We start from the raw sequence: 17,983 nt of genomic DNA, 5'->3' as shown, positions 1-17,983 counted from the left end.
CCCGCTCGGAAGTCTACGCGGACGCTTCCGGGTCACGCGGTGCAAGACACCGCGAGTCATGTGATGCCAAGATGGCGGCGCCGCGATAACCTGCTCCTGGTTGTGGCGTCCAAGGAGCCGCGACGGTTTCTGCCCTCGGGCCGTGGGGGCGGCAGCGCTTGACTGGCCCCTGCGGCGGCCCGTAGTCCCGCGTTAGGCACCGGTTCAGGGCTGGGCTGTTGCTGTCGCGGTGGGTTCGGGTGTGCGAGTGACCTCGCTGCAGGTGTCCTGCGCCGGACGCCCTCGCCAGAGGAGGAGGAGGAGGAGGAGGAGGGTAACCCGCCTACCCGGTCTTCTGGACCTGCGGAGTTGATGAGGCCCCTCGGGGCTCTGGAAGAGTTAGCTGTGTCTCTGACGGGATTGTGGGAGTTCGAGCCTTCGAGTGTGCGAGAGACAGCCTAGTACCCCTGAGGGCGCAAAGAAGACCGCAAGGACTTTGCTTCCTCTTCCAGAGGCATGGCTTCCCTGCATTGATTACCCCGCATTCTTTCTCACTTCTTCTCAATGTTCTCTCCATACATCTGGAAATATGATCAGCGCCCCTGACGTGGTGGCCTTCACCAAAGAGGAGGAGTACGAGGAGGAGCCTTACAATGAGCCCGCCTTGCCCGAGGAGTACTCGGTGCCACTCTTCCCCTTCGCCAGCCAAGGAGCCAACCCATGGTCCAAACTGTCCGGGGCCAAGTTCTCTCGGGACTTCATCCTTATTTCCGAGTTCTCCGAGCAGGTGGGACCCCAACCCTTGCTGACCATCCCCAATGACACCAAAGTTTTTGGTACTTTTGATCTCAATTACTTCTCGTTGCGGATCATGTCTGTGGATTACCAGGCCTCCTTTGTGGGCCATCCCCCGGGTTCCGCCTACCCCAAGCTGAACTTTGTGGAGGACTCCAAGGTGGTGCTGGGAGACTCCAAGGAGGGAGCCTTTGCGTACGTGCACCACCTTACCCTGTACGACCTGGAGGCCCGGGGCTTTGTGAGGCCCTTTTGCATGGCTTATATCTCAGCGGACCAGCACAAAATCATGCAGCAGTTTCAGGAGCTCTCAGCCGAGTTTTCCAAAGCTTCTGAGTGCTTGAAGACGGGCAACAGGCAGGCATTTGCGGGAGAACTTGAAAAAAAGCTGAAAGACTTGGATTACACCAGGACAGTGCTGCACACCGAAACGGAGATCCAGAAGAAGGCCAACGACAAGGGCTTTTACTCATCTCAGGCAATTGAGAAAGCCAACGAGCTGGCCAGTGTAGAGAAGTCCATAATTGAACATCAAGATCTGCTGAAGCAGATCCGCTCATACCCTCACCGGAAGTCGAAGGGGTCTGCCTTGTGTTCTGCGGAGACAGAGCACGCGCAGGATCAGGCCGACCAGGTAGCCACTACCTCTAACCCTGATGAGCCGGCTGACGCGGACCTTTACACCTGCAGACCTGCCTACACCCCCAAGCTCATCAAAGCAAAGTCCACCAAGTGTTTTGACAAGAAGTTGAAGACCTTGGAAGAGCTCTGTGACACGGAGTATTTCACCCAGACCCTGGCTCAGCTCAGCCACATAGAGCACATGTTCAGAGGAGACCTGTGCTACCTCCTGACCAGCCAGATTGACAGAGCGCTTCTGAAACAACAGCACATAACAAACTTCCTCTTTGAAGATTTTGTGGAGGTGGACGACCGGATGGTAGAGAAGCAAGAGAGCGCGCCCCCTAAGCCCAGTCCAGGCAGGCCGCCTTCCAGGTCTCTGGACGAGTGTCCGATTCCTCAAGTGTTCGTCAGCGTTGGTTCTTACAAGTCCAGTGTGGAGTCTGTGCCGATCAAGATGGAGCAGGAACTTGGAGATGAGGAGTACAAGGAAGTGGAGGTGACAGAACTGAGCAGTTTTGACCCCCAGGAAAACTTGGACTGCCTGGATATGGATATGAAAGGGAGCATCAGCAGTGGCGAAAGCATCGAGGTTCTGGGCACGGAGAAGTCCACCTCTGTGCTGTCTAAGTCTGACAGCCAGGCCAGCCTCACGGTGCCATTGAGCCCCCAGGTGGTCCGGAGCAAAGCAGTCAGCCACAGGACCATCAGCGAGGACAGCATCGAAGTCCTCAGCACCTGCCCCTCTGAGGCCCTCATCCCTGATGACTTTAAGGCCAGCTACCCAAGTGCCATTAACGAAGAAGAATCGTACGCAGATGACAGCGAGGGAGCCATCCACTTCCAGGCGAGCATCAGCCCGCCAGAGCTGGGTGAGGCAGAGGAGGGCAGCTTAGAAAACACCCTGTCCCAAACGGACTCCTCCTGCTGCATTGGGAAGGAGAGTGACAGTCTGCGGGTGCCCCTCTCCACCCCAGCCCACACACACTCTGACCCGGACGGAGTAGTGAGCAGCCCCCCGCAGCGCTACAGGCAGAAAGACCAGGGGTTCCATGTGGACTTTGCGGGGGAAAACACCAGCCCTTCCCGAGACAACAGTTCTGAAGGCTTCCCTGCTTTTGAGCTGGACCCGAGCCGCCTGCTGGCTAGCCGGGATGTCAGTAAGACCAGCCTGGACAACTACTCGGACACTACCAGTAATATGAGCAGTATAGCCTCCACCAGCTCAGACAGGACTCCCTCCTCTGCTCATCCCACCGGGCCCTCTTCTGAGAGGCATAAAAAGAGGGCTGGCCAGAACGCCTTAAAATTCATCCGTCAGTACCCCTTTGCCCATCCAGCCATCTACTCCCTGCTCAGCGGGAGGACCCTTGTGGTCCTGGGGGAGGATGAGGCCATAGTGAGGAAGCTCGTGACGGCGCTGTCCATCTTTGTCCCCAACCACAGCCGTCACGCCAAACCGGTGAAGCACTGGGTCTCCTCTCCTTTGCACATCACAGATTTTCAGAAGTGGAAGCTGATCGGCCTGCAGAGGTAACTGTTTACCGGGGTGGGGAAGGGCCCTGTCCAGTCAGAGACGAGGTTTTGAACATCCATCCCTCTGGGTGAGGTTAACACGTCCGCGTGGTGGGGCCAGAATCGGGAGACCTGGCTTCCAGACCGGACCCCCAACATCACTCTCTAACTTTGGGCACGTCCTTCCGTTTCTCTGGTCTTCTCTTTCCTTGTCCCTCCCGTGAGGGGTTGCGGTTCCTAAGTGGTTGCCAACTGAGGTCTGCAACCTGTCGGGTCAGAATTATTTAGGGGAATTTGTTTAGACCGTGAATTTCTGGGCCCTATCCCCCAAGAGATTCTGACTCAGTAGGACATGGAGTTCATCTGGTATACAGCAAGCGTTGGGGGACGGCTGACTTCCAGATCTCAGGCTCTTGGTGATTCTCAAATTCACACTACGGTATAAATGATTGAAAGACCTGCTTCTGAGAAAGGTCTGTGGTATTCCTAGAAGATGGCAGCCATCACTGGTGACAGGGACATCAGAGGGGTCCAGTGGCTTTTACTCCACTGTCCTGTTCACCCTAGAAGGCTGTTCCCCCCCCCCCACCCCCCAACTTAGAAGTCTGTCTTAATAAGGAAATGCAAGGGGCGCTTGGGTGGCTCAGTTGGTTAAGTGTCTGACTTTGCCTCAGGTCATGATCTCATGGTGGTTCGAAAGTTCCTGCCCTGCTTCGGGCTCTGCGCTGACAGCTCAGAGCCTGGAGCCTTCTTCGGAGTCTGTGTCTCCCTCTCTCTCTGCCCCTCCCCTGCTCGTGCGCGCGCGCTCTCTCTCTCTCTTTCTCTCTCTGTCTCTCAAAAATGAATAAACATTAAAAAAAATCTTTTTTTAAATAATAAGGAAATGCAAGGCCCAATTCCTACTTTCTCTGTTTGAATGCTCTTTCATTTCTCCAAGTTACTGGAGGTTTAGTAGACTCTCTTTTGTTTTTTTCCAAATACCGCTTGACAAGTTGTCTGGTTTAAGGGTCTCTTTCCCTCAGGGTGTGCCCTCATCCTCTTCCCAGCGGCCCACTTTGCACATCTGTAAAACAGAGGCGCCGACGCAGGCAGCCTGCACCTCCCATGTCACATGGAAAGAGCAAAAGGAATTTGTGCCCCGCTGCAGTCAGCAACCGTTTGTTCTGATTTTCCGTCTTGCCTTTTGCCGAGGTCCTTGGTATCAGCAAGGTCGCCGGTGTCCCGAGTTGCCCTGTTTGCTCCTCTTGCAGAGGTAACCCGGCCCTCGCTCTAACCCTTGCTGCGTTAGGCTTTCCCCAGGGTCGTGGTGCCGAGATTCAAGCAAGCGTTGTTTCCCCGTCTTGACTTGGCTCGTTGGCCATGCTGGCGGGTGCTGGGGTACCATCTGGGGGTACCTGAGCAAGGACGCTGCCCTGGAAGACTTCGTAGTTCAGGAGCAGAGACGGGTGGCCAGAGCCTTGCTGAACAGGGAGGAGAGGTCCAACAGCAAGTGCATCGTGTGTTCTAAGAAAACCAACGGGGCAGTTTAGTGAAGTGTGGGAAATGAGGGACAGAGGTGCTTGGGGAAGGCTTGAGGTGTTTGGCTTGAGTGACCAGGAGGGTGGGCTTGCCAGCGTGTCATGGGGACTTGGTATGACATGGCCAAGACACCTGGAACAGTCCCCTCCTTGGGCCACACAGGAAACCACCGAGTTGAGTCCTTGCTTGTGGATGCAGAATCAGGAGTTAGAGGGCTGTACTGGGTGCCCTTGTGGGCTTTGTCCTTCCTCTCGGGATCCCGTCCCTCGGCTGATGCCAGCCCTGTGCTCGGGTTTAACCCACCTGTTGCAGGAAGGGAAGGACTCTTCATGGATTGTTTTTGCTACTTGTCTTGGTGGAATAATGCGTCGGTGTCCCTTAAACACACCTCTTCTCCAGCTGACCCCTTCACCCCAACCTTTGACCTTTCCTCTAAAGATGGAGAATCTCTAAAGATGGAGAATCTAAAACGCACATCAATCTATTGGCGGCCCGCTTATCCAGGACCAGGTTCAGGACAGTGTCGCTCTTTCTGCTTTCCCTGAAATTCCCTCCTTAGAATGTGCCAGAACGGCAAAAGAAGTTCATTTCTTACACCAGCTCTGCTCTCTTGGGTACCTGGCTGGAGTGCTGTGTTGAGGATTCTGAGGCCTAAGCTGGTCTGCCTTGGAACACCTGCTGTGATCCAGTAATGAAGTCTGTGGGTGCAAGAGAGTAGCTGGCGGACGGGCTCCCCGAGGTGCAAAGGGTTCGAGTTGGTCTGAGTCCCGGGCCGGCCCTACCACTATTTAGCCACAGGTCACTCCTCCACGCGAGGCTCTGTTCCCTCCTGAGCAAATGAGAGGGTTGGATCACTGAATGACCATTTGCCAAAAGTTTATAGGCGGCTATTAAATGCTGGCCACCCAGCCTACTGCCAGAATTGTAAGGTGAGTCAGCCATGGTGCATCCCCGTGATAGGACAGGCGCTGTCTTCATGGGGCCCCCACGCCAGCCCCAGCTCTGTCACCACTCTGTCAGCCTGACCTCTGAGCCTGTTTGTATCTGCACACGGAGCTGACGAGACCTGCATCGTGAGAGCAGGTGTGGAAGGGCCCGTCGCATCTGGTCTGTACCTGATCACTGCGAGCCTTTCTCGGATAACCTCGCAGGGACGCGTACCGACTCACAGCAGGCGGGCCAAGGCAGCGGCTGCTGAGCGTGGCCCTCCCCGGCCAGGCTCTAGAGCCTTTCAGCATCCCTCTGCGAAGGCGAGGGACCCATCAGAAGTGACAGGCGAGAGCTTTGCAGACATTCCCTAGGGGGGAAGTGCCTCCCATTGCTCTGCTTCTCAGACCTTCTGGGCGTGCGCACACGCTGGGAATTGGCAGCGTCTGCCGCCAGAGGGTCCCGCTCTGGTACGAGATACGGTGGGCAGGGGTCGGAGGCCTTGTTCCTTAGGGGGCACGTCACGGGAGTGGGGACTGGTTTGGCCACCACTCGCCCAAAGAAATCCTGGGAGGTGAGCAGTCGACCCAGTATGAATTCTGAGAATGAAATTCTCATTCTCATTCTGAGATGAAAACCCGAGGAGTCGTGGTTCCTCGTGGTTAGGGAGGGACACAGTGGGCGCTGTGAGCTCAGGTCCTGATGCTGTCACTGTCCACCGTGTGAATTTGGGCCAGTCTTCTCTTCTCGTTCATTCGCAAAGCTTGTTGGATACATCTGTGAGGGGGGCTTAAGATGCTTACCGTATGCAGCTGTGGGGAAGGTGCACATCCGGAATGTCGCAGAGCCCCCGTGTGGAGCCTGTCCTTGGACATGCTCAGAGTTGCGGAGAGGTGGTGAGTCAGCCCAGCAGGCAGAAGCAGTCTTCAAACCTCGAGACAGATTGAGGCCCATCTGAGGGCCAGCATTCAAGAGGAGGAGTAGAAGAGTGGCCATGAAGTTCCTGCCCAGGGATGGGTTGCTCAGCAAAATGGCAGGGGTTGATCCCCCCCGTGCTGGGTTAATCTGGAATCTGAGAACTCTGACCCAGGAGGGTCTGTCCCCTCTCAGGTGCTTTGACTCCAGCCAAAATGAGCTCAGATGATAATCTGTTTTTAAAGACTCTCACCCCAAAACTGCTGGTTTCACTGCCCTTGGATTTTTTTTCCACTGAAGTGGGCTTTCTGCCTGGAAGTGCTCATCTGTCAGGTCTATCACACGTGGGTATAAGAGATGGGTAAAGGGGCGCCTGGGTGGCGCAGTCGGTTGAGCGTCCGACTTCAGCCAGGTCACGATCTCGCGGTCCGTGAGTTCGAGCCCCGCGTCGGGCTCTGGGCTGATGGCTCAGAGCCTGGAACCTGTTTCTGATTCTGCGTCTCCCTCTCTCTCTGCCCCTCCCCCGTTCATGCTCTGTCTCTCTCTGTCCCAAAAATAAATAAATGTTGAAAAAAAAAAAATTAAAAAAAAAAAAAGATGGGTAAATACTCATGGGTACCAACTCATGTTGGTTTCCCATTTGAAATCAAAATGAGGGATAATTGTATTGCTTCCAGGTAGCAGGAACAAGCGCTGGACTGTTGGAAAAACAGAGCTCAGTTCTCACGGGAGAGAGTGCTAGTTGTGGGGCGTGGAGGGGCGGGTAGAGGCCCTGGTTGCGTCCTGACTCAGCCACTTTCTAGCTGGGGGACCTTGCGTGAGCCACGGCCCCTCTCTGGGCTTCAGTGTCCACATGTGTCCAGAGGCTGCCTCCGGTGTTGGGATGGGCGGTAATGAACCTAAGACAGGTGTGGGAGGAGCAGAGGACCAAAGGCCTGGGGCTTGCCTCTTTCCGTGCTAGCTCGCCTCCTGACGAGCTTCGTGGGAAACAGGTAGAGGGAGAGTTAGAAGGAGCAGCATCTTCTGAAAAAGTGGTGCCTCTGTAGGTAGGGGTAGGTGTGGGGGTGTCAGAGCTCCTGGGAGTGGCAGGGCCGAGGCAGGGTGTTCCAGCAGGACAGGTGGCTGGAATGGAGGGACAGGAAGACGGGGCGAGGCCTGGCTTTTCTGCTGCGGCAGAACCTCGGGGGGCTGGATGTGCCAAGGTTGAGGAGGCATTTGGCCTGCGGCCTGGGCCCCCTTCCGAGGGAGGTAAGGGTGCCTCAGGAGTGGACTGAGAAGGCGGTGTCCCCGAGAAGCCAGTGAGCCACCTGCAAGCCCTGCTTCTTCATCGCCTATGTGATGGGGTCCCCAACCCACTGCTCTCCTCGTGGTTTTCACGACACATGGCCCATGTGGCTCTGTTTTCCCGTCTCTGTGGTCCTGTTCTTGTATGGTCTGGATGCCCCCTGAGGTTCTCGGAGCCCACCTTTCTTGTAAGGCCCAGCTCCGAGGCCGTTCTTCCAGGATGTTCCTGGCCCCGGGCCTCCCCGTGGAGACCCAGACCACATCTCTACTCAGTGTACCTACCATGTGCCTGTGCTTTCTTCCCAGCCTGACCAGGCTCATTCTTCGTTGCCTGTTCAGCCCCTAGGTCACTGCCTGGTATGTAGTAGATGCTGTTAACTACACGAGAAGATGACAGCACCCAGGAAGGAAAAAATAGGTTACCTTGGTCCCGAGTGATTGTCAGTCCTTTGTCCACAGTATCTCAGGTCTGGCACAAGCCCTGAATTCCAGAACTGTGTCTGCCTATGAAATTTCTGGTCAGCCAGACATTTGCCAGACTGCAGGGTGACTCTCTGGGAAAATTCAACTAGAGGATTTTTTTTTTTTTTTTACATTTATTTATTTTTTGAGAGACACAGAGAGACAGAACACAAGTTGGGGAGGGGCAGAGAGAGAAGGAGACACCGAATCCAAAGCAGGCTCCAGGCTCCGAGCTGTCAGCACAGAGCCCGACGCAGGGCTCGAACTCACAAACCGTGAGATCATGAGCCAAAACCAAGAGTCGGATGCTTAATTGACTGAGCCCCCCAGGCGCCCCTGATCTAGAGGATTGTACAGAGCTACTAGGGCTGATCAGTCTGACCCCTTCCGTCACTGAACAAGCCTTGCCTGCCTCTGATGTATGGGCACAGTAGTGGGCAGTGGGGCAGGAGACCAAATCAGATGGTCCTGGGTCTGCAGAAGCCTTGTCCAGTGGGAGAGACTAGAGCTAAATGGCAGTCCCCACGCTGATCATTGCTGGGCTGGTAATACTGAGGGCCAGGCACTCTCCTAAGCACAGCCCATTTTGTCTCTGCGGTGACCACTTGAGGCAGGACCAGTGATCTCTGTTTTACAGAGGGGGCTCTGAAGGGCTAAGGAACTTGGCCAGGGTCACCAAGCAAAGAAAGCAGGGAAGCAGAGGAGGGGATCAGGGATGGCTGGGTAAGGCTTGAATTGCCATAAACCAAGTACCAATGGAAGGGAAGGGCATTCTGGGCAGAGCACGAAGGCCGGTGATTTTGAGGCCCTTCTGAAAGCTTGGCGTGGCCACAAGGAAGTCGTGGATGTAACAGATGGGGCCTCAGAGGCCAACAGGGAGCAGGGCCTGTGGGCCATGCCAGGGCACTTGAACTCGGTCACGAGGGTGGCGAGGAGCCCTTTGAAGAGCATCATGATCAGATTTGCCTTCCAGAAAGAGCTAGTGAGTATTGGCCGGCGGAAGCCGGCCTGGAAACGGGAAGACTCCCCCGCCCCGCCCCGAGTCTTTCCTCCTGACGTTGGCCTGTGTGTTCCAGAGTGACGTCCCCAGCCGGCGCCGGCACCCTCCACACCCTGAGCCGCTACAGCCGCTACACGAGCATCCTGGACCTGGACAGCAAAACCCTGCGCTGCCCCCTCTACAGAGGCGCCCTGGTGCCCCGGCTGGCCGACCACCGCACTCACATCAAGCGGGGCAGCACCTACTACCTGCACGTCCAGAGCGTGCTCACCCAGCTCTGCTCCAAGGCCTTCCTCTACACCTTCTGCCACCACCTGCACCTGCCTGCCCACGACAGGGAGACCGAGGAACTGCTGGCCAGCCGCCGGGCGAGCTTCCTGAAGCTGAACCTGGGTCTGGTGAACGAAGACATGAAGGTGGTCCAGTACCTGGCTGAGCTGCTGAAGCTGCACTACGTGCAGGAGCCTCCCGGGACCGGCCACCCCACGCTCAGGTTCGACTACGTCCCCAGCTTTTTGTACAAAATCTGAGGTCAGTCCCAGCCACTGTGACCAAGACCTGTGACTCAGGGTACGGGGAGGGGAGGGGTTGGCACGAGCAGGCGGCCCTCTGAGCCGTCTGGGCTGCTGGTGACCTGAGTGGGAAGGAAACCAAGGTGGCGGCGCTGGTTCCCCCGTGGCTTCAGGCGGCTTGGGAGTCGGGACTCTGGCAGAGGCGGGCGCCTGGCTCTCCGAAGGCGTCAGTAAGGACGGTACCAGGTCTCTCGGCCCCCCTGGCGAGGAGGGGGCCGCTTGGCTCCCTGAGGACTGGTAGCCAGGCCAGAAGAGAGCCAGCGCCCTTTTGACGGTGCGGGGGTGGGGGTGGGGGGCGTGAGGGGTGGAAAGGTGAAGTCCACGCGGGAGGAGCAGGCTACGCATTCAGCTCCCAGACACATGGGCAGCAAAATGAAGGGAAGCGCCCCATTAACTGAAATGGTTTGGTGGGAAACTGGACAACGGAACATCCATTGCCCCATTCAGATCCCGGCTAGGGTCTTTTACTCGGCCCCCTAGAGCCCATCATCCCAGAGAAAGCCCCTGAATGAGTGACATGGAGGGGGGGCAGCCGTGCCTCAGTTGGGTGGCGGCAGACACGTGACCTGCGCCCCAAGGCTGCAGGCAGAGCGAGCAGCACCCTGTCTGGTCCTCGCTTCCCCACTAGGCACAGAAGTGCCTGGGGGAGTGGGGGGGGGGGCTCGTACCTTGCTCCCCCGGGTCAGCAGGAGGGACTAGCGTTAGTCGCTAGTCCCTGCTTGTGAGTGAGAACTGCTCTCGCAGCTGGAGAGCCCGGGGCCACGGTGCCATCGCCCCCGTGCAAGTGACAAGAGCCGGCGGGCCTCTGGGGCCCAGCCCACCAGCCTTTCTGGGAGCGAGTCCACGCTGTCCTCTTGGGGAAGGTCTGCAGACATGCTGGCACTCGGCCGAGGTCACACCCCAGTCCCCCACCCACAGCAAACCTTTGCAACCACTTCACTACCTCTTGCGGGTCTTGTGGGCACGGTGACGGCGCGGTTCCACCCGGCTGCTTGGTCTGGGCGGGCAGCCCAGCTGGTGAGAACCCACGGGCAGGGTCTCCCCCAGGAAGGAGGAGAGCCTCCTTGTGTGGCTGGCTGTCTTCGTGGATCTGTCCCCCGCGGGCCTGGAATACCCACACCTCACCGCTGCTCACTCCTGCCCCCACGCGGGCCCTCCAGATACACGCACCTCACCACTGTTCACTCCGTCCCGCGCGGGTCCCCCAGGTGTGCTTACCTCACCACAGCTCGCTCCCGTCCCCATGTGGGTCCCCCAAGTACATGCTCCTCACTGCGGCTCACTCCCGCCCCCATGCGGGCCTCCGTAAGTACATTCACCTCTCGGCAGCTCACTCCCGTCCCGTGAGAGTCCTCCCTTCAGGGAAGGAGACAATCCCCGACTCACCCACCATGACCCCCCTGAGGCTCCTTACTCAGTTGCTGTTGGTTTCTTGATAGAGTTTCTTGCAACCTTGAAGTTTTTACACTTTTTTTTTTTTTGTATGGCTGCTTTTTTTTCTTTCTCCAACTATGAAGAACTCTTAGTATTTCTGCTTTTTAATTCGTTCCAAGAAAATTGTGATAAAACAGACCCGAACCAGCCACGGGCAGTTGCTCCTGAGCACGCGTGTGTGCGCCTGCCGGTGCCGTGTTCCGGGTAGTTGGGGTCTTGCTGTTGAGACTGGTCTGTCAGCTTTGTGGCCTACCGTCGAGGTCAGGTAGGGGAGGTGGGAACCCAAGGGGGGTTTGCGTCACATCCCTCCCGTGGCCCCTTCCTCGCCCGGGTCCTCCACACACGGATGTGGCCCGTTGGCTCCTGGCCGCCGGCTTCTGGTCAGGGTCCACATTCCTGGCAGAGGGTGTGTGATTTCGCTCCCGAGGCTGGGACTGAGGACCTTTTAAGGTAGACAGTCTGTCTACATCTCACGGGTGTTCTTTGTACCCGTGCCCGTTACTTTGTTCACGCACAGAAGAGTCGCCAGGAATGTTTTGGCAGCTTTTAAATGTCAAGCGTGTGTTTGCATGTGGGGAAGGCTGCGTAGGATGCCTGTTTCTCTCCATGGGCTCCCCTCTTCGTTGCTGCCTCCCGTGTCCCTCGTGTTCAAGATGCTGCTCTGTTTTCTGACTGGGTGGCTCACTGCTGTCTACTCAGGCCTCCAGGGACATGACCTTACGACACTTTATCTCCAAGGGAAAGAAGGGTCTGTGGGGTCCGTTTGACAAAGTTGAAGCGATCGTTGGCACCACCATTGCTTTTCATCCTGTTCCACAGCATCACGGACTCTACAGTTAACATTGCTGTCACCTGGGAAACTGATCAAGGCAGAAGGTCAGTCACATCTGGCCTTCTAGAAGCTAAGGCCAGGTAACATGGTAGTCTGAAGTAGAAGTCACTTTGGAGGGTGCTTGCTTGGAAGCTCTGCCTCGAGGATGGTTCCAGAGGCCCCAGGATTCTGAGGCAAGAGACCAGTCGGGTGTGAACAGAACGGGTGTGCCCTGTCCTGGGGCCAGCCTCAAAAAGAGTGGGTGAGGAGCGTCTCCCTTGAGTCGTTCCTCCGTGAAAGAAAGCTGGCTTCCCTGACAAGTAGTTAGACTCCAGTTTTAAATTTTGGTAAAAACCTAGCTTTTCAGTGTGGCAGTTTCCGAGGATTGCTTGATGCCAAGAATGTTTCTTTCCAAAGGGATTTTAAAGTGGCCGAGGGACTGAGCCAGTGTGGGCAGGCACTTGAGACTGTGGGACTGCCCTTCTCAGATCCCCTCCACTTTGGAGAAGCGGAACCCACTAGAAGTCCTGCGTCTGCAAATCTTAAGGCTGGGAGCTCTATGCGACAGGGCTGTCTCTTTAAAAATATTCGTTTCAGGTTTGCCTCAGATAAAACATCTTGAAAACACTTTGCAGAGAACAGAGGCCATCCGTGCCCCTTGACTTTGTCAGTCCTGACTCATTTTGAAGGCCCAGGCACCAAAACTGAGTTTATTTCGACTTCACTTCCAATCCGTTACCGCTCCCCTGCCCCCAGCCACCCTTTCTCAAGCAGTCCAGGTTGAGAGCAGCCTGATAAGGTTAGCAGTTACGCAGTCGTGGTTTCTAGAGGCCCACATGTGGCCCTTGGGACGCTCCGGCCTGAGCTGTTGCCTCACACCTCACCATTTCCCTAGGGACCTTGCTCCATTCGGTGGAATCTTGGGGTGTTAGAAATTGTGACTTTTCCATGATTAACTCGCAAGGGCTGAAGTTACACAGATTGCGCTGGAATTTGGAAATGAACCGCGACAGCCCACCTGTCATTTCCCATCTAGCTTTTTGCTTCTCCGTTGCTGTAGTCAAGGTATTGTAAGTTTCAACCTCAAATGACATATCCCAGCTCAAATCCTAGGAAGTCCAACAGTTTCTACCCCAAGTGCCAGGGCTGCTACAGTTCAACGACATGTTTCTGGAGGCTGGGAGCGGCACGCACGGTGACCGCCCACTTCTGCCAGTGCGAGACGCATGTCCCGACCTCCCCGGACCTGCTGTTGCAAGGCAGGTCAGCTTCTCCTCTGCGGTAACACTCAGCCGGCAGGGAACCCGTCGGGGAGTGTGGACGATCTTCCGAGGAGCTGATCTCCCCAGCCAGCAATCCGGTTTTACTTCCCATCTCCCTAGAAAGCTTGGAAGAAAGTGCCTTGGTTTGTGCTTTAGAAGCAAACCAACTAGCTTTCTGGCTTTTCCCCAGTACTGTGACAGAAAGTGACAAAACTGGAATCTTTAAAAGAGGTACAGTATTAGCAGACTGCAAAAAAGGAGAAAGCATCAAATTGCTACTTCTGGCCGGAAATAAAACCGGTCTCGGCTGATAGGGCCTGAGACACCAAGTTTTCCTGGGCTCCCAAAGGAGAATGCTGTGAGCACTGACCTAATCTAGCCTCCTCTTTTCAGGTTTGGTATGACCATAGCGGGGAGGAGGAGGGATGGGGGGGGGGGGTTGGAACGAGCACTTTGCAGTGAATTAAGCCACTGGTGTGGAGCCCACGCCTCCTGGGAGTCCTTATCTGGCTCCAAAGTGGAGGCTACACAGGAGGGTCTTGGAGATGCCCTGGCCGGGGGAGGAGCCAGGCCCCCGAACGGAAGACTGTCCCGACAGCATGATGGCTCCCAAACTGAGGCAGAGATATGGGGACTGCTGTGTCACCCACACCCTGTGGAGTCTGGGGCCGTTGTCCCCGCCCGTGCTGGTATAGATGCCAGTAACGTGCTGGACCCTCGACCCCAGGGGCGCCTTCCGGGCAGGACCCACCGACTGCCCCACGCTGGCTGGCTACACAGGTTGGGTTAATATAAGCGCCACCTTTGAAGACTGCGGTGAAAAGCATAGTCTGTGATGAATTCGTGTTTGTTATTTGGGAAAGCTATTTTATTACCGCATGTCCCTCTGTCCACGCGTGTGAACGTGAGTCCTCTACCACCACGTGAGCTGTGGTCGTCACCACGCGAGTACTTCGAACACGCGTGTGACGCCGGCTCTTGGGTCTGGCCGCACCAGAGTTTAACCGGAGTAAATGCCAATCAAATAGTATGAGAAGTGTACTTTTTAAGAAATTAATTTATTTGAGTTCAGATATTTTTGAAATATAAAAATTGGTTGTATTTTTTAAAGCTCTTATGATTCTTGTAGACATTCTGTGGTTACACATTCGATTGTGCTTATTAAAAATGGTCATCTATGTTTTGCACTTTGGCTCTGTGAAAAATAAAGTTTCTCTGGGAAGGTGACGCTTGGTCTCCTGATTACAGGGGGGAGTTGGTTATCTGGCACAGGGAAGGAAAGCCATCTGTCCTCAGCCGGTGCTTACACCTGATGGGCCCTGGTACCCTCCGGGGGTGGGGGGCGAACGAGACCGTTTCCACGACACCCTGAGTGCCACGGAGAAACTCCCACCATACTGGTTGTCCGGACCTAGCTTCAGGATTCGCCTTCTCACTTGTAACGGTCATCAGTCGGTGCTGCAGCAGCCCGCCGCGTAACGAGACATTAAGAAGAGGCAGCTTTTAGAAGCTCCGAACTTGGGTGTTTCTGTACTGCAGAGTCTGGAGGAAGCCCGGAAACTCAGAGAAGGGCGAGTGCAACTACTGGGGTCTTTCCACTCATCTGCCCTGGACCCAGGCTAAATAATTGCAATTTTCCAGAAGAACTGAGAGAAAGGATCAAATTTAAACTCCTTAATAACCTGCCCCAGAATTATTAACAATGGGTCTTAAACAAATTTTGATTTCTGGAGATAATGTGAGGAAAGTCCAAAAGAAACCCCCTCAGAGGGCATGAAGTTGACCCAGCCTGGTCCCGTGTGGTGCAGCTCTCCTGTCTCCCACGAGGGCACCAGGTCCTCGAGCAAGCGGTCCCTGTGCAGTCCCGACAGTCGGGTGCCGGGCGGGTGCCCACGGGCAGGTGGGGGCCGGCAGCTCCTCTAAAAGGCAGGCAGGCCAGGCAGAGGGAAGAGAGCCGCGAAGCTCTCCACTTCCTCCCTGAGAGCCCTGATGGCCCTTTGGTGCTTCTCGTCCCCGGCCAGTTTCTCCTTGAACTCCTTCAGGGTGGCTCTGGCACCAACGTCGTCCTGAATCTGCAGAGTCAGTTCTATCCCTGCGCCCGCAAGAGACAGAACGGGTCCCCTGTGGGCTCACAGTGCCAGTGCGGCAGCCCCACTGGGCCCGGGAGACACTCCCGAGGCCCGGGGGCGTGACAGCCTTGGGTGTTCACGTCGCCCTCGGAAAGGATTCTCATGTGGCCCCCTTCCTTGGGCAGGACAAGTTACAAGCCTCTCAGGCTGCTAAAGTGATCTTTGCCGTCTCTCGTCCCCAGCGCTCAGCCCTGCTCAGCCACAATCACAAACTACACACACACACACACACACACACACACACACACACACACACACACAGTCTAAAGTGGCAAACCTCCAACCCTTTCTCCTTACCTCTGTGAATGAACTGGGCCACTTTTTGGAATTCTTTTTCCAAAAATCCGCGGGATGTCAGTGCCGGAGTCCCCAGACGCAGTCCGCTGGGCCGCAGCGCGCTTTTGTCACCTTCAAGACAAACGGGCTCTGTCCTTTGGCTGCACCCAACTCCCCACTGACCCCTGTGCATTTAAGAAGACAGCTGACCAAAAAACTGGCCTGTGGGTGCCCACTGTATCTCGGAAGCAGAGCGCTGCTGATTTAAATGCCAGAGGCGGGCACAAAGGCACAGGAGACGGCCGCACGTTGTGGCCACGGTGAGGAAACAGCAAGGAGGCTGCCTTCAGTGGCATGACCTCCCAAAAGGGAGGCTAGCATCCTTGTGAGTCAGGGATGCATCACCCACATTCTTTTTACAACCCCCTGAGAAACCCAGCCTGTTCCAGAGGCCCCTGCTTGCCTTCTCCAAATGCCTATAGCCCCTCCGAGCAGTCCACCTCAGTCCCTCCCTCTCTGTGCCTGGCAGGGTTAGAGCTGCGTCAGAAGGAGCAGGCCAGAAGAGAGCCAGGATTTTGCCCCATGACATACGGTGTATGTGCCCCTTGAAAATCCCTTGATGTCTGTCCCCAGAGCCAAACTATCATCGGCTACAACTCTGGCCAAAAGAAATCTAAGACAGGAGTGGCACAGAAGAGAAGACCAGCAAAGATTCTTACCTGGACAGGTGTTCTTGTTGCAGGCTATAGAGCAGGCTTCTAGTACCTTCTCGGCCCTGCCACCATCCGTGCCTTTGGAACGGAGATCCACGAGGATCAAATGGTTGTCAGAACCACCTGGAAACCAAGTTGGACATGTAGGAATGTGGAAAGCTGACTCCCAAGTGAAGGAATCTCTCTTCCTAAGAAATGAGGGTAGGAATCAAGGAGGCTAAAGCAGATGTGATGAGGAAGGTGAGCACCCCCACCACGTGTCCTGAGAGACTTTAGTCCCATGCTAAACAAAAGATGCCCCAGGACCTAAGAGGTGATAGTTTACCAAGGGTACCTGGTGACTGGAAGCAGGTCCTTGAGTCCGAGGGGAACCAACGGTAGCTTTCCCAGCTTAGGCTGCCCAGTGCCCTGACCCAACACATGAGGATATCGAGGTCACTAGATCTTTCTGGAACTGGACCAAGGCCACCAGGGGTCTTCCAAGCACCTGGATCTTTCCACTTTGAAATCTCATTAATCCCGGGCCCTTCACTTGGACAACAGCAATGACTTCAAAGGTGCGGGACCCCACAGTCCAGAGATTAAGCCACGCCCCCACGCTTGCTGTGGCTTTAGGCAGCTCAGCATCTGGGGACCTCAGACGCCCATTTGCAAAATAAGAGCAATAATTCACAAGGCTGCCACGAAGTTTAAATAAGGTGCCATGTATAGCACTTTGCCCATACCAGGCACAAAGCAGGTTATCACGAACGCTGGCTCCTGGGCTTACGGTCGCCACTATCTGCTTCGGCCATGTACACTGTGTCCTCAGAGGAGAGTGAACTGGGGGTGAGGGCAGGCCTGGGAGCTCAGGAAAGTGGAGACCTCTCCCGAGATTGACATGAGACTTTGGGCCTCGCTGGGCTGAGGGGCTGCCGTCTGCTGTCTGTAGCCGCAGGGACATTGGTCTAACTCCTTGTAGTGCCAAGTGTGGGTCCCACGCCAGCTGGATGGAAATGCAGGACACATACCCCCCCCCAACCAACCTAGACCTGCCGAGTCACAACCTGTATCTTTTTAAAATTTTTTAACGTTTATTCATTTTTGAGGGACAGAGAGGGAGCAGGGGAGGAGCAGAGAGAGAGAGAGACACAGAATCCGAAACAGGATCCAGGCTCTGTCTGAGAAGTCAGCACAGAGCCCGACACGGGGCTCGAACCCACAAACCGCGAGATCATGACCTGAGCCGGAGTCGGATGCTTAACCGACTGAGCCACCCAGGTGCCCCTTTACAACCTGCATGTTAACAGGGTGCCTGCAGTATTGGTGTGCACATCCAAGTCTGACAGAGTGACCTAAGGGACCCTGAAGGTCGCAGCCCACACTGAGATTTCTAGGGCTTTCTAACTGAAAGAGGCAGAGGATGAAGAAGAAAGGGAAGAGGAAGTGAAGTGAAACGGAAAACGGGTGCTCCCGAGACCTGCTGAGGAGACAGCGTTTGTCCCAGCTCTGCTGCTCACGAACAGTCTGGTGGGGAGCCCACTCTTCAGGCCGGGGCCTGAAATCCCCGTAAAGGGCCGCGGGCAGGGAGTAGGCACCCGAGTCAGTGGCCTACCAGGACCCGCTTCCCTAGAGCACCCCACTGGCAGCATCCACAGCGGCCTTGTGAGCAGAAGTCTGCCAGAAAAATGCCGTCCTAGCAGTGAAACCCACAGTGACAGAAGCGACTGCACCCCCCCGAGCGGGCCCTCACCCGGAAGGTCCATCTCACGGGGGTTTACTCAGCACCAC

At 55.8% G+C, this 17,983-nt stretch overlaps 2 protein-coding genes across 2 annotated transcripts in view; one reads left to right on the top strand and one right to left on the bottom strand.

The window, feature by feature from the left end:
- Positions 1 to 16: 16 nt before the first annotated feature.
- SMCR8 (SMCR8-C9orf72 complex subunit) lies at positions 17 to 14,322 on the top strand. Its single transcript, XM_043583290.1, has 2 exons — positions 17 to 2,928; positions 9,093 to 14,322. Exons 1-2 carry the CDS (start codon positions 569 to 571, stop codon positions 9,544 to 9,546), a joined length of 2,814 nt encoding a protein of 937 aa, XP_043439225.1. The 5' UTR covers positions 17 to 568; the 3' UTR covers positions 9,547 to 14,322.
- The window catches only part of SHMT1 (serine hydroxymethyltransferase 1), a 27,199-nt gene continuing 23,350 nt past the window's right edge, over positions 14,135 to 17,983 (bottom strand). Inside the window, exons 10-12 of the mRNA XM_043583291.1 lie at positions 16,220 to 16,336; positions 15,522 to 15,632; positions 14,135 to 15,187 (exon numbers count right to left, since the gene is read on the bottom strand). Coding sequence (XP_043439226.1) covers positions 15,015 to 15,187; positions 15,522 to 15,632; positions 16,220 to 16,336 — 401 coding nt within the window. The 3' untranslated portion in view covers positions 14,135 to 15,014. The remainder of the gene's footprint in view (positions 15,188 to 15,521; positions 15,633 to 16,219; positions 16,337 to 17,983) is intronic.

The sequence above is a fragment of the Prionailurus bengalensis genome, chromosome E1 (assembly GCF_016509475.1).
Source record: "Prionailurus bengalensis isolate Pbe53 chromosome E1, Fcat_Pben_1.1_paternal_pri, whole genome shotgun sequence".
Taxonomy (NCBI): Eukaryota; Metazoa; Chordata; class Mammalia; order Carnivora; family Felidae; genus Prionailurus; species Prionailurus bengalensis.
Note: the sequence above shows the minus strand (reverse complement) of the source record. Positions and strands in the feature narration are given on the sequence as shown.

Bases quoted from the DNA above. Each gene is read 5' to 3' on its own strand.
- SMCR8 (XM_043583290.1), top strand. From the start codon at position 569: ATGATCAGCGCCCCTGACGTGGTGGCCTTCACCAAAGAGGAGGAGTAC. The intron at 2,929-9,092 runs GTAACTGTTTAC...TGTGTGTTCCAG, and splicing joins AAGCTGATCGGCCTGCAGAG to AGTGACGTCCCCAGCCGGCG.